Consider the following 15,720-nt stretch of genomic DNA (forward strand, 5'->3'; position numbering starts at 1 on the left):
CAATACAAAGGGCCCCGGAAGAATTTAATTGGAGATCTGCTGACATCTGCGCGACTTCGACATACCTGCCAGCCCGAATTGGCGGCACAGCAAACGGTGTCCGTTCGACCCGTATCAGCGACCAGCAAGAAGGGCCTTTCCCAGTCGACGACGACGTCCACATTTCCCGGTGAGTCCGTTCCGGAGTACCGCGTCATCCTCCTCTCGGGAACTTCCAGCGGTCGCATTGCGGCTCTGAGAAGAATAGCCATTTGTCTGGCAGCCGAATCTCGGACTGTCATTGCATAACTCACCGGAGAGCGCCTTTTTCCTGTGTGGAGATCCGGATCACTGCTGGCCTCCGGCGAGAAGCCTTCCGCCCGGGCTATCATCGCCTCCCGGCCCGGCCAACAGTGGCTGAAAATTAGCAGAAATTAAATACGCGTGTACATCGATTATATATATTGATATCTACTTACCTGTTTGTGAGTTTATCCGGAGTTAGACCCGAGAGCCTTATTTGTCCTCGTTGTTTGCCAAAAATCTAAAAAGGTCGCGAGCATTAGTTAAATGGTATAGCTTACAGTGCATTTACGTACCTTTTTGGCCTGTCCTTTCTTTTCCCTTGGAGCTCCTCAGGATTAGGTGACCCTACACGCGCGCATCGCGCATGTTCCCTTGAGGCCCGCGTTTCCATGCGAGCTCTACCAATACATGGCTGGTAGAGCATAGTTCCCGCGGCGCCTGTACCCTTTCCCAGCAAAACGAATCCTCTGCTTTGACCGCGTAAATATCCGAGACGGCGGCCAGGTTTCGGTCTTAGAGGCTGAGGAAGGATAAATCTGTCAAGAGAAGCATGTGTATAAATGATTGTACTTACCATATTTATTAAACCTTTGTAAAACCACTATGTGTGAATAAGCTTTCCCAGTGGGGGAGATGGAACCGTAGCCGTAGTCGCGAGGAAGGGGCTCCTGCCGACTGCGAATGGGTGGTGCCCTGCAGCATCTTGGGGGCATCCATGGTTGGGTGGGAGCGCTTGGCTAGGTCACCGATAGCCACCAAATGTAATCCATTTTTCCCGACAATAATTGTAAATTTAGCTTTGTTTACGTTTTTTGCCTTAGTGATGACCGATAGATTAGTAAGGTGAGACCGCGAAGTTATCGATACTTATGTTGCGAGCTGCGGCATTAGGGGTACTCAGCCCTGAGGAACGACTGAGCTAGCGGCACTGCCACCGACAAAAAGCAGTTCGTAACAGTTGTTGAACAGTTTTGTCTAATTATGATAACAAAATTAAACTGCTTTCTGTATTATTGTAATTATTAAATGTCTAATAAGAACGGAGGTAAATTCAGATTGAAAAAGCCAATGCGAATGGTTCAAGTCCCTGCTAGATAAGTCGAACGCAGGGCTGCAAGCGTAGATAAAATGTCTATCGATTGACTTCACAACAAGGTCACATTAAAAGTGCGTTTCTCGGCGCATTTGCAGGTATTGTGTGTGGCTCCGTTTTGAAAATTTGTTTACCCGGTTTAAAGACGTGGCCGAAAGCCTGATGAGGTGTCAAAGTGTAGTTTAAGTGTCCCTGCACCTGTGCATCGTGTTTTCGTCCCGATTCTCGGCGCCCTGACAGCGAAAAACTTGGTTGAAAATTCAATAGTTGCCGCTGTCTGGAGCGGCGGTGTCGCCGTCAATTACTGGGTCCCTTGGTTTACATAAGAGCGAAAGAGTCAGCTAGTGTGGCGTTGCAGAAATGGCGTCGAAGTATGTGCACATGGCTGGGGCCGACTTGATAATATTTAAGCAATATTTCCCGTTCGCCCCGATAAGTGCCGCTGGAAAAGCATTTTCCTTCGGGTAATGCCCAGAAATGAATGTGATTAGCCAACTGCGAGGCGTACATTTCGTTTTTCGGCGCAGTGTACGCCACTTTGTCCGGTTTTGCATTCCGCTTTGTGCGCTTCATTCGGTTTCAATGCCCTCGCATTCAGTGTTGCCAAGTGCCGGAGCGGGCCTAGTGATGTGTGCCAGCCGAATCTTGCCGGGAATAGGTGTTTTTGTGCAAATATTGTAATTGATATTGATTGCCCCTTCCAGCACCCACATCTGTCAATTTTTAGCCTTAGTTATGTGCTCCAATTGATGGTTAATTTACCAGCCTTGCCAACTGCACTCGCACCTGGCAACACTGGTCGCCCGCGCTAGTGCGGGTGCGAGGGAGACGCCGATAGGGCAGATGCAGAAGAGCGAGCACAAAAGCGAAAGCGAAAAACCGAAGCGAGGCCAAGGAGTTTACAAATCAATTTTTGTGTATGTTGGTCCCCGCGATTGCCGTTGCAATTGATATTAAGTAGTTTCCGGGTCCCGGATTGCAGTTCCCACTTCCCTGTTCCCGTGGGGCAAATCTCCATACCTTGGCGGACGTGCGAAATGCGAGACTTGATGGCAAAGTGAAGGCGGCAGCGGTCTTTTGAATGTGTGCGACAGTACTCGCGTGTGTGTGTATGATTAATGCATGTAAAGGCGTTATTCACGGCAAAAGTTGATAAAACTGTTTTGACAACAAAAATTGTGTGATTCAGATATGCACTTGGTATCGGGGTCGCCCCTCCCACTCTCTTTTCCATGAACCACCCCCCTTGGAAAAGCGGCTGACGTTTCGGCTTCGATGCGTCTCGGTCACGTACCCCGCCATCCCCCTCTCTCGTCCGCCCCTGTTACCTGTTTTGCCAATACATTTTCAGCCCCCCTCGACACCGCGTTTTCATTAATTTTTGTTATTTCTGAATACTCGCTTTGTTTGTGCGTACGCTCTTCCCTCCCTCGCTCACTCCTTTGTTTCGGTGGTGTGCGAGTGTGTGTTTGTTCGCGTTCTTTCATTCTCTTTTATTAAATGTACATTGAACTCTCATCTTGCCAGCTTTTCTTTCGCGGCTCTCTTTCGGCCACTTGTTTTGCAATTCCACACATCCGTAGATAAAATCTGTCTGGACTGTGGTATTTTATCACCAATATTCCCAGTCCCAAACGAAAAGATTTAGATATCATAAGGTTCTTTTTAAAGTCGGGCTTCCAAGTTCTATTAGCCACAATATCTAAAAAAAAATATATATATACATATGTATAACATAAATTCTGATTAGCCTATGCAGCATACGTTTTTCAGTCTTGGTTTTGATTTTCGTTGTCGTTCGATTCACCTAAACTGGATATAACCAGATTTCCAGTACTTTTCTAGGTATGTGAGCATATGTACATGACCTGGTTTTATTCTGCAGGATCTGACGACAATTTCAGAATCTCGACTTCCACCCTACACACTCTTATTCTCTGTATATCTTGTTTGTACTACTGTATTTAAATAACCCATGCAGGTCCTTGAGGTTTTAAATATTCTACCAAATGTGGAACGATTTTCTAATATATTAGAATTTTATCCTAGTGATTTATGTGTAACTTCTGGCCGAAATTCCCATTTCAAATCAGTCGGCACAGACGTAAAATTATATCAGTCAGATTGTAGATCCCCTAGTTTTAATATTGTATCTTCCATCTTTTGCGCCTTGCAGCTAATTTGTATATACAGTGTACATAGAGATGAGCACACAAACTCGTTCAGGCGGCGGAGGAGGCGGCGGCCACACCCGCAACCAGAAAAAGTCAAATGCCAGCCACTCCGGCGGAGGAGGAACCGGCCACGATGGAGTCTCACACGCTGCGGCCGCAGGCAAGAAAGGCGGCCAGGATGCCAGCAAGACAGACAAGCCAGAGAAGGCCCAGCCCAAGGCCACCACCGAACAGTTGCGCATTGCCCAGATCACCAATAGCACCACAGAGGATCCGCAGATCAACGAGAAGGTCACCCTCCTGTTGACCATGACCCAACGTTCCGAGGAGGAGGTCTGCTGTGCCCTTAACGAGTGCGATTACGACCTGGAGGCAGCGGCCAACTTTTTGATCGAGGAGCTACCGCAGGTAAGCTTCGGAACTAATCCCCTGCCCTCCATTCACTTAATCGAATCCGTTGCAGGGCGCCTTTGCTAAGTACGAGAAGAAGCGCAAGAACAAGGCTGCAAATACCACGGCCGATGGCGCCGCTGGTGATGGCGACTGGGCCGATGGCAATGCGAACGCGGACAAGCGGGAAAAGTCACGGAACCGGAGCTCAAATCGTGGTGGCACCCGCGGCTCCACCGACAGTCGTGGATGTAAGACCTAATTCTAAATAACGCTCATTTACTAAAAGACTAGATTTCAAAAAATTTCGTGGATCATTGCTGTAATCCTACAGTTAAGGGCTCGGAAAGGTTTTTTGCCTTTAGTTCAAGTTGTTACAGTTTTTATTACCTAGGCCTTATATCTATTTATCCTGCATTAATAGATGTTTTAAATATCCAGTTTATTTCAAGCTCCTACACCTTTTATTTTTAAAACCTAGTATTTATTATATTTTATTGAAGTGTCTTCTAGGCCATAGGCAAAAACTGAGGCTAGGTAATCCATTCTCTATAAAACTATAAAGTCGTTTTAGTTAATGAGCTTAATATTCCTTCCCCTTAACTATATTAAGAATTTTTCTCTTCCACCTTAAAGGGCGCGGAAGAGAGACACGCGAGAACGAGCGCAACCAGCGCGAGTCTCGTGAACCTCGCTCTGGCGGCGACCGCGGAGAGGATCGTACTAACGACAACTATCGCGGGCAGCGCAACGGCGGTGGACGCAGTGGACCCGGAGGAGGTGGACGCGGCGGTGGCTTCGTCTCGCGCTCCGGCCGTGGTGGCGGCCGTATGGGCGGACGCACCGGTGGCCCACGAGGCGATCGCGGCAGCGGAGGCACTGGTGGTGGTTATGGACCTCGCAGTGGCAACGCTAACGAGGACCACCACGAAGTGGAGCTGTGGGATAATACCATTGCCCAGAATGCCGAGAAGCAGCAGCAGGCTCATGACGATGCCTGGGGCGATTGGAATAACGAGGAGTACGAGGGCTCGCTCAAGGACAGCAAGGTGTTCACCACCAGCAACCTGGCAACGCAAACAGCTGCTAGCGTGGTTAGCGGTACTGGAGCGAGTGGTACAGGTGCCTCTACGGTGGCTGGCAGCGAGTTGTCGGCGCCACCCGGTCTCGAACACCAGTTGGTGCAGCAAGGGTCTCTTCTAGAGGAGAGCTCCAGCAGCGGGCCAGTGCCAGTCACGCCTCCGGCAACGCTGAGCGGGTCGGCGACCACGCCGCTGCTACAGTACAGCGCAGCGGTCAGCAATCCACCGCCCCAGCTGCAGTCCCAGGGTACGCAGTCAGGAGCTGGAACGGGAGCGAGCGCCGCGGCCGGCGGTGGAGCTGGCAGCACACCGTCATCCTTTGTTTCCGCGTCACCCGACACATTCTCAAGTGCGGCCTCGGCGGCCGCCACGCTGGTGCACCAGGCCCAACAGCAGCAGCAACTCCAGCAGCAGCAGCAGACGACGCCCATCAAGCCGTCGGCTACTTTGTCGGTCGAGCAATCTCAGTATTTCAACTCGTTGGCCAGCCAGGGCGTCAGCCCAGGTTCCGCAGCGGTACAGCCGGCCCCAGCGGGTTATACGCAGAACCCGGTGGCCGCTTACTCGCAAACGAGTACTAGCGTGGGTGTGAGTCAGTACCCCAACACGTATGCCAACGTGTTTGCCTCAGGAGCGGGAGCAGGAGCTGGCCCTGGCGAGCAGTCGCAGCAGCAACCGCAAGTGCGGAGGACGCGCGTCAAGCTGCCACCCCCCTCGAAGATCCCGGCGAGTGCCGTCGAAATGCCTGGAGACAATGCACTGAACAACATTGGCTACCTGGACGTGCAGTTCGGCGCTCTAGACTTTGGAACGGACGATGGCTTCGAGACACTGCCTGAAAAGGTTGGATCGGGCTTTAGCATTGACGGTCAGCAGCAGCAACAGCAGCCAGATGACTACCAAAGCAAATCCCAGCAGCAGCAGCAACAGCAGGCGACGCTTGCGGCTGGTCTGCAGAGTTCTCAGATCGTGAGTACCTAATCCTATACACTTAGAACAAAAAAAAATCATAAACTCGTGTTGTTTTTGCTAAGTTATTTATATATTACATTTCCGCATTTACAGAGCGATGCCTTAAGCGCGGCGGGCTATACGAGCCGCTCGACGGCGCAGCAGCAGCAACAGGGCGTTAGCTCGGCGGTCAATGCCACCACGGCGCTCGATCAGCTGGCCAAGAGCGATCCTTACGGACAGACGGCCGGCAGTGGTAACGCCTACCAGAACGCATACCAAAGCAGTGGAGCGGGCAAGACGGCCAGCGGCTACCCGACGACGGCGCCCGGCGGCTATAGCAGCTCCACCTACGCGAATGTGCAGAGCTCGGTGGCGAGCAGTTACCAGCAGCAGGGATACGGCTCGTACCAGCCCAGTTCCTACCAGCAGCAGGCTGGCACCGGAGCACAGAGCGGTACAGGTGCGGTAGCGGGCGGCGGAGGCGCGGCGACGCAAAACATTCCGGTCGGAGGCAGCAGCAGCCAAAACAGCACTAGGTATGCTAGGTCTCCTCTTAATTTATTGGTTTGTTTCAGTTTTTGGCCTACCCCTGCAGAGCGTTTAATTTTTAGCTTTAAGACAACCCAATTGTGCTTAAAGAGGGGATATTTCATATTGCAGAATAGCATTGGTTTTATTCTCTTTATATATATATATATATATATATTTCTTAGGGTATAAAACTATAAACATTTTAATTTCAAGGAATCAAAAACATGCTTTGGAAGTTTCTTATTCTAATGAATGTGGCGTAATAATTTTAAATTTTTTTGACAAAAACAATTTATTTTTTTATATATATAACTTTTAAATATTTTGTTTCTGAAGGCCTTGCGCAAGCTTGTAACACTTCATTCAAACAAATATGTTTTGAAGTCATGTCAATCAATTAATCATTAGTCAGCATATATTAAAGCACTTTTATTAAACAACTACAAGGAACTAAAAACTCAATTCCGTGACGTTACTATCTTCGTCTAACCAAGTTAACATTCCATTTACGTTTATTTATGTTTTTTGTATGCAAGTTCTGGCTAACAATCTGCACCATCCGAAAGGAAGCTAATCCTCATTTTTTACTGTTTCTCTTTTCTCTTAACACGTTTAATGTTCGCTCATGTCCCCAAACAAAACCAAAAACCACCCAACCCGCAATCGTACTCCGCACTTAACAGCGGCAATGCGAGCTCTGCCTACCTCACATCCGGATACTCGACACCACAAAGTGCTTACCAGTCAAGCCAGAGTGTTTATGGCAACACTGGACTGTCCAACAGCAGCGGGTAAGTACCAAATGCGACGATTCTGGACCCACTACCCAAATTTCCCTGGGGTTTGCCCGTTGTCCTCCCCCAATTTCTTGATTTGTGGTTAATTGCGGCTTCTTGCACGTTCAGGTTCGCTGGCAGTGCGAGCAACGCGTCATCGCAGTACGCAAATTTCAGTGCCAGCGCCAAGCTCAAGGATGCGACCTCGGCCAGCAGCGCCGCGCACTACGACAGGTAAGTGCGAAGCCACCCGCTCTGCATGCTCTGCTTCACCCCAGTTTCGGACTAACCCAACCCCCTGGTGCATGTCACTGCGAAAGCGCATCCCAGTAGTACTAAACGTTGATCTCATTGACCTTTCAGTGTCTCCACCAGCAGCGGCGTGAGCAGCAGCAGCGGAAGCACAGGCAACGGCGGTGCGGTGAGCGGACAGGCAGGTGCTAACCAGGCGGTCGTTTCAAACAGTAAGTAATCGTGGATTTAACATAAATGAGACACAAAAGAGTAAACACCTTTGTCACGCCTAATGATTCATTAATAGAAATATATAGAGTCAAAATACTAGTACATGTTTTATAACTTCGATCAGCATTTGTTCTCCTGTTGAATTAAGCACGTAGCTTGGGAATTTAAATATTATGTTGCTGATCGCAATCAGCCTTGAGTGAGTAAAGCAACTCACAAAGTCGCTAGGCATAAGTTTCAGTATCAGGGGATCGCAAATTTAAATTCTCTGAAGTATTATGCTGGCCAATCTAAAAGTTTTTCTAAGAAAAAGCAAATATCACAAACTTCTAGAAACGAATTCTTATCAGCTCTCCATTGGAATTTTTTTAAAGTGTTTTCTTATTGTCACCTAATAAACACTTTTTTTGTTAGCTATGTTTCGTTTCCTTTATCCTCAAAATCCCATAATCAGTACCAGAGATCTCTGAATTATCTTAGTACGAATGTTTTAGACAGACTATAGATTTCGATTTCTCATAGGTATTAGGTAGTCACTCTTCTAAGCCTCTAATAGTGTATCAACAAGTAATCTCATATTTCTCCGATCTCTCCAGATAATGTGAGCGGCAGCAGCTCGGTCAGCAATGTGACGGCGGGCGTTGCGAGCGGCAACGTGGCCGGCGTGGGCGGAGGCGTCAGCCAGAGCGGCGTAAGTAGTGGAGTCGGCGTGGCCGGTGGCAGCGCGGCCAGCGTCGGTGTGAATGTGAACAACAACAGCAGCAGCGCCAGCTCGGTGGGAGCAGCTGCCGTTGCCCAGACGGCCACAGGAACCACCGCTGCGGTGCTGGCCTCGCTGACCAACAAGAACAGCAGCAGCAGCAATAGCAGCGGCAGCGGTGGCAGTGTTGCCACGGCGGCGGGCAACGCCGGCGGACCAGGTGCGGGAGCGAGCACCGGCGGCGTGGGCGGCGCATCGGGTGCTGGTGGTGCTGGTAGTGGTGGTGGCAGCGGCAGCGGCTTGGTGCCCACCAACATCCAAATGGTTAGTCAATATATTCAGACTGGATTGCCATACTATCAGCAACCAGTGTATTCCTACGAGGAATTGCAAATGATGCAACAGAGAGTGCCACATGTGGTGAGTTCATGGAGAAAAGCAAAAGCAAATACCAAACCAACAACTACAAAATGCAACCGACCAATCAATCGAACCGTCTCTAATCAATCAGTAAACGTATCAATATCCTCCCATAACGTTCGCTACAACGTTTTCGCATTAGTCAAGTCCTAATTCCATTAAAACGCATACGACAACTGCTCAGCGCATCCCAGCTCGCCTCCCGCTGCTGATTGAGATCGTTGTTCCGGATCCGGGCTCGTTGACGTTGCGGCCTTCCACTTTTAACCGTTTCTCAGCGTGCATTGTACATAATAACATTACCGCGATGTCTGTGATCAAGTCCTTAAAACCACCTCCTACATGTCTGTTTGTGTGTGTGTGTGATTGTGTAAATAAGCTGACACTTTCTTTCGCCACCTTGCACTTTAATTTCGTTAAACCATCCGCTTCCGTTTCCATCCAGATCCCACATTCCTGGCATTATCATCATCATCAAAAAACTATCCATATGTATTGCTTATCCTCCAGGCTCTGCTTTACACTCCAAATTAACCAACAACTAATCCTACTTCTCTATTCTATCAAAATTTTAGTTTTTGTTGAAAAATAAGTATGAAAAACCATTTAAAATCGAATACAAAAGCTTTGGTTCAATAATCAAAATTTTAAAATCGTAAATGAAATATAAGTACCTTTTTATTAAGAGTTATAATTAATTTTAATTTAATAATTGTTTTAACAGTTTTGGAAAAAAAAATAAATTTTTTTTAATTTCTAATTTCTTACCTAATAACTATCAAACCCTTTCCCGAATCTGTGCTCTTGACTCACCCACATTCTTCGATTTCCTAACCATTTTATTTTTTATTTTTTACCTTTAACCTTTCATATTCTGACTTGTGTATAAATTTATTGCATTTTAAATCATAATATTTCATTTCGTTTGTAATCGGCTGCAGCTTTGTCAGACCATGCTACACGCTTTGAGTTTTTCCAAGCATATAGTCTGACAAAGTGGCATCCGTCATCTTCACTGCCATTATAACACACTCGATCTGCTCCGTTGATGGCAACATAATGTGAATATTCTCGTTTGCAGCAGGGATATTATGATCTGAACTATCCGCCAGCCAGTTTAGGAGCTGGACGTGACAACCTCGGCTCGGTGACGTATTCGGCAATGAATGACGGTCGCTTTGCCCGCACTGACAATAACTCCAGTCCGGTTGGCAATGTGAGTTTGAAACTTTAACGATCGTGGACAGTGTTAACCGTGTTAATTTCTTTAGGTCTCCAGCACAATGTCGCAACAGGCGGGCTCAAGTGCGCCCATGCTGAATGTTCCTTATGCCTACTTCTATGGCGGCAATGTGATGCCCGGTAGTTTCCAATATGGCACGCCTGCCATTTATCCAGTGAGCTTAAAAAATTTCGATCAAAGTGTATCATAGCCCCTAATATTGTCGAATTTTATTTTACAGCAGCAAATACCGGCAGCCAACACTGCCTCCGGTCAACAGTTCCCGAAGCCTTCGTACAGCGCGGGCTACGGCTCGACCAGCTATGACACCCTTTCGCAGACCACGCAGGATTACAGCAAGGGCGGCTACTCGTCGAGCGTGAACCAGCAGAGCAAAACGCAGGCGGTGTCCAACCAGTCGCAGGCAGGCACTGGATCCGATCTGACCTCGTCTATGTACGGGAAGGGACATGTGGCGCTAAACAAGGTTAATGTACGTATGGTTATAAGCAGGGCTGTGGACCACGAGAGGGGATCTCCAGACCCATTCAGAACTAAAACATTTAAACAAAGAGTGCTCTTAATTACGTCATTGGATTAAGCCAATCATCTGATTGTCTTTTCTAAAGCAATACAACGACAAGAATTCACAGCCCTGGTTAAAACAAAGTTTCTCGACTTGTCTACAAATGGTCATTGAACGTTTTCTTTACAGTCGTACGAAAAGCAGAGTTTCCACTCGGGCACTCCGCCGCCGTTTAACATGCCCAACACGCAGACGGCTGGTGGCACCTCGGCCCAGCCGTACGGCATGTACTTGCCGATGCCAGCGGCCGGACACCACAATATGATCCACCAACCCATCCATCAGGTACATTCAGAATTACCACTCCAGGTTGTTGTAGGCGAAGGGGAGGACAGCCATGTCCTCATCCATGAGAGTGGTCCGCAAGTAACATATCAGATCTGGCAAGACGACCATCCTGACCAGTGTCAGGATCAAAGTGTCGATCCCCATTGTAATAACTTTGAGCAGAATATCGACAGCTATCAAGACGACGTCAGCGGTATATCCTTCTTTGCCGACTGATGAAGTGCTTAGGGAAACTCATCTCGTCCTACCTCACACACAAATTTCAGTTTGCACCTTTTTACTTTCGTTGACAGCGTTTATGTTTTGGTTTATGTCTTTTAAATGCGCTTACACCCACACTTACATATATCTAACTACAAAACATGCACATATCATGAACTTCGGTTTTTTCTTTGCAGCTTTGAAGCTGATTTTGTTCAACTTTGACCAGCATGTATTTGTATATTTTTTACATAACCCATTGTTTAAGTATCTAACAGCACATGAACACTAACTAAACCTATTTTGTACACCATTAATCACATATCACTTATGCACTTCTCTTGTGCAAGACACCTAAAGTATTCTTATTTATGTCCTTCATTAAAACCTTTTTCTTTTTCACCTGTGATCGTTACTAACAAATTACATTTCATGCATTTTCTGATTTTTTGATATTGTTTCGGAACATCTGCCCCAGTAGGAGAATATAGTTCTCCTGGGGAAGTTGGCTGAACTCGGAATTTAATAGTTTATTCGTCGGTAGTGAGAGAGCGAGAATTGTGAAATGCATGAAACTGTTCTATTGTTTGACTTTTCTTTATAATTTCTTTTGATTTTTTTATGGGACAACAATTAGATGGACGGCAGGATTCATAGCTCATCCCGCCGGGTAAGTTCCTTTGTTGTAATCACGTGTAAAAGTTGCTTAATTCTTGGTGAATTGCACATGTTAACCCACCCACGCATGCCTCACCCCCACGTAATCTTTCTCATCACATCTTGTTTTATATCATCTAGTCTCTAGTTGCATGAATCCCACAGAAGCGGCGCCGAAAAGAAGGAATCGTTTGCCAAAGGGGTTGTGCTGTTTCTGAAGCATATCCATTCATGTGCCTATACTATACTTTAAATCTGCCGTGTATATAATCAGCGAATATGTGTATTTATAACTGCGTGTGCTCTATATGTTAACCCACATTTGTGTATGGATGGCCGAGTGGAGTCCGAAAGAAGCGGAATATTCTGCTTGGGAGAGCGGCAGCATCAATCAATCCACGTTTCGTTTGACATGCTTACTGATCCCCTCCCTTATCTGTTGCAGGACTCGAACAGTGCCGGACAGCGTCAGCAGTCGACCAGCCAGTCAAAGTCTGCTGGCAAGCAAGGTTACTCGCCCTCGTACTGGACCGGACAGAACTAGCTTCCGGAGAACACGATCTGGCGGCCCCTGCAGATCGCCCGAGCGAGCGACTTCTATAGCCTTCGCAGCAGTAGCAGCAGCAGCACCACAACCACCACACCCATTCACCACATTTACAGCAAGAGCAGTGCCAGCAATCCCCGAGCGCTGCCCATCACACACGCCACCAACACGATAGTGACCACAATAGCAGCCAGCCCCACAACAACGACCATAGATGCCACCACCACGCCATCAGCAGCAATAGTGACGGCGACATCGGCAATTCCGGGTATTCCCGCCCAGTTACTGATGCTCGTCAAGGAGCAACCGCAACAGCAGCAACCACAGCCGCCACCACAACAACAAGCACTCGCCGACGAGGCGGGGAGCGAGAAATCCTCGCCAGCGTCGGAGGAGGATTATCTAATATACGAAGATAAGCGATCATACTTTAATTAATAAGAAACGTTTTTACTACGAACGCACTGTAAAGGCGCCGCCCAGCAGCGCCCTGACCACGCCTCCCTCCCTCCCCTCAGCCACTAAACAAAACACACACCACACTCGCATAAAAACACAGCATGAAGGTGTTTCAGGTTGCAGGAGGCGACTCCTAAGACCAACCACACACTCCCACAATGAAACAAATACAACAAAACATACAGCAACATCCGCATAAATATACCAAGTACCATTTTCACATTGCATACAAATAAATTTACAAAGATAAAGAGTAACAATTATTAATTATTAAAGGCGTAAAACGATTTAACAGATTTAAGAGCGTAAGAGAAACTGGAAGAAGCAGAACAGTAAATTAAAAATACAATTATATATATTAAAGAAAACAAAACCACAAACATAACGTGAATGAGAAAATAAAAAAACAAACAAAAATTAATTATTGTAATCGGTTTAAACTTATATGTATAATTATAACCTTAATATTTAAACTAAATACAAAAAAGAAGATACGATTAAATCCAAACAAAATGCAAAAAAAGGGAAAAACCGTGTCGTTTTTCTTAAATCGGTTGGAATGTTTGATGAAATGAAGGACACGTTTGAAATCAATTTAAGAGTTTATTTGTTTTTCTTTCGGGAAAATTATTTTAAAGTCTAGTAAGTAAAAATGAACATACAATATTTGTTCTTGTAAAACAAACTTCGACCTCGAGTGCTTGAGAACAAGTCTGTACTGATCCTGTACAGCTGTAGAGATCTGGAAGATGTTAAGCCCAACACTCGAAGAGGGGAGTCCATTGACAAAACACGTCGATTATTAGCTCAGTGCCAAACTTTTTACGATGTTGATCCGATCAAAAACACCATGAGCTCATGGAACCAGAGCTGTAAATTGTCGAGTTGGAAAAGCAATCTGATCAAAGGAATTCGGGGTTTATTTTATAACACTTAAATTAACTGCGTTTTGCCGTTTGAAAGAGTTTTGGTACACTTTGAAGCTACATGGGCGCCTCATCAGTTAAGTAGAAAAACAAAGTGGACCGTATAAGAAAACTAATTTTTTGCTTTGACGGATCACAGCCGAAACTTTGGGTCTGGTGATCGAAAATGGATTCTGTACAATAAATGAACATGGGAACAGGCACTCTTAGGGGCGGATTCGGTATCAAAAGGTGGATGCATCCGATGAAGATACTGCCATGCTTTTGATGTTACATATATCCGGGACGTGATCTATTTTGAGGTCGACGTAAAGTATTGTCAGTGATTGGACAAAATGGAGGAAAGAATCGAGGAAAAACGAATTGGAGTTATTTTCCATCACATGTTGCAAAACGGACCCTGGCTAAAATGTAGGACTTGAACTGGAAATTATGCCTCATCCCCCATATTCACCGGGCCATTTCATTATTATTTCTTTTGATCGCTGCACAACATTTAAATCGGAAACAATTTAAAAATGGGAGCGATGATAAAACCATTCTGAAACTTTTTCAACAAGAAACCGCGCGATTTCTATGAATCCGTAAATTTGTTGAGCAGAGTGGATTGCCAAACATGATAGCGAAAACAAAATTGATTAGAAAAAGCGATATCTTCAAACAAATACACTTTTAGTTTGCACTGGAAAGCAGGCGCGGGCTTATGAACTAAACAATACTTTAGCGTTAATCAAAAATATGAACTTTTGAAGATTTGTCTTACAAATTCGATGTCAAAAAAGCTGTCTGTCTTTAAGAGTGCATTGGACTATCTACAGCAGAAGAATGCGTACGGGGCTAAGGTAACACTGATTTTATCCAAAATAAAACTACATATTTTGATTACCTGTTAAATATAGAATACAAAGGATACATTTTATGTTTGCCTGGCCTGAAATATAGACTTTGATTGATTACGCAGAAAACACCTATAGAGATTACATTAAACATATAGGAATTGGTTTAGAAGGTTAATTCTCTTTTAAGCAAAATGCATGCCTTTGGTTAAGGTATATATAAAACTTGTTTAATAGTGAATATGCTATTTAGATTTAAAGATACATGTAAACAATGAGAAAGGGGCCGCTACTGGCTGTGCAGAAGCTTGTTAAAGTCCGCGTACGCCGACTCCAGGTCGAAGAGGAACTGACGAACCTGGCCCTCGCTCAGTTCGTCGGAGGCTTGCATCTCGTTCAGGCTGCCCAGCCACTTCTCCACCTTCAGCTTGGCATCGAAGTCCTCCGGTATGAGGGATAGGCGGTTCATGTTGTCCGCAAGGTCCTTAACGTCGGGCTGCAGGGCGTCCATTGTGTTGATCTGCAGGCGCAACTTGTCCATGATGGTGATGAACAGCGATACGATCTCGGCGATGCACTTGGAGGTGTTGCCCTTGTCGTCGCGTATGGTGATGGGTCGGTCCTCGCGAATCCGCTCCAGCGCCGCCGGGCAGTCCAGCCGGAACTTCTTGACGAACGTCTCCACAGAGGGAAACTCGTCGCACTGCACCTGCTTGAACGCCACCTTGTACTGCACCAGGTACTTGGAGCAGGCGGCCGTGTATTCCTGCGGCGTAATGCAATCGCGTATGTAGGCCTTCTCCAGCTGCTGGATGGTGTTGATGATTGCGTACAGATCGGCCATGTTGTCGTACCTCTCGCGTTCGCGGGCGTTGCGGAATAGCTTCACCTCCTCGTACAGCTCGGGACTCTGATCCTGCATCCTGATTTTGGGTCAAATGCTATATGGTCTAAAGGAAAAACAATGATTCACAAAACAAAACGCAAGACTTAGCAGTGTGGCAGTGCAGGGAAAATACCACGAGTTCAACCCGCAAGCCAGTGTTGGTAAACACTAATTCGCTAACCGTCTGTCCAGTTTGAAATTGAATTTCGTTAAACAAAATATTTATGATTCTGATAATCAGT

The 15,720-nt window shown here is 46.4% G+C and overlaps 2 protein-coding genes across 12 annotated transcripts; one reads left to right on the forward strand and one right to left on the reverse strand.

Moving 5' to 3' along the window:
• The first annotated feature begins 1,383 nt into the window (after positions 1 to 1,383).
• On the forward strand, positions 1,384 to 13,429 carry lig (ubiquitin-associated protein-like lingerer). Of its 11 annotated transcripts, none has more exons than XM_036814099.3 (15): positions 1,384 to 1,476; positions 3,555 to 3,960; positions 4,016 to 4,193; positions 4,579 to 5,993; positions 6,090 to 6,514; positions 7,193 to 7,300; positions 7,415 to 7,519; positions 7,649 to 7,749; positions 8,347 to 8,870; positions 9,952 to 10,086; positions 10,142 to 10,267; positions 10,334 to 10,585; positions 10,808 to 10,963; positions 11,805 to 11,837; positions 12,270 to 13,429. In XM_036814099.3, exons 2-15 carry the CDS (start codon positions 3,583 to 3,585, stop codon positions 12,366 to 12,368), a joined length of 4,035 nt encoding a protein of 1,344 aa, XP_036669994.3. In that variant the 5' UTR covers positions 1,384 to 1,476; positions 3,555 to 3,582; the 3' UTR covers positions 12,369 to 13,429. The 11 variants fall into 11 exon arrangements, with proteins under 11 accessions (XP_036669994.3, XP_036669995.3, XP_016943305.4 ...); XM_036814100.3 differs by having other exon boundaries at positions 10,334 to 10,579; XM_017087816.4 differs by having other exon boundaries at positions 10,337 to 10,585.
• A 1,366-nt stretch (positions 13,430 to 14,795) lies between these two features.
• Vps28 (vacuolar protein sorting 28) lies at positions 14,796 to 15,589 on the reverse strand. The gene has a single exon (XM_017087815.4). It carries the CDS (start codon positions 15,512 to 15,514, stop codon positions 14,882 to 14,884), a length of 633 nt encoding a protein of 210 aa, XP_016943304.1. The 5' UTR covers positions 15,515 to 15,589; the 3' UTR covers positions 14,796 to 14,881.
• Positions 15,590 to 15,720: the final 131 nt, after the last annotated feature.

Source organism: Drosophila suzukii, chromosome 2R (assembly GCF_043229965.1).
Source record: "Drosophila suzukii chromosome 2R, CBGP_Dsuzu_IsoJpt1.0, whole genome shotgun sequence".
In the NCBI taxonomy this organism is placed as follows: domain Eukaryota; kingdom Metazoa; phylum Arthropoda; class Insecta; order Diptera; family Drosophilidae; genus Drosophila; species Drosophila suzukii.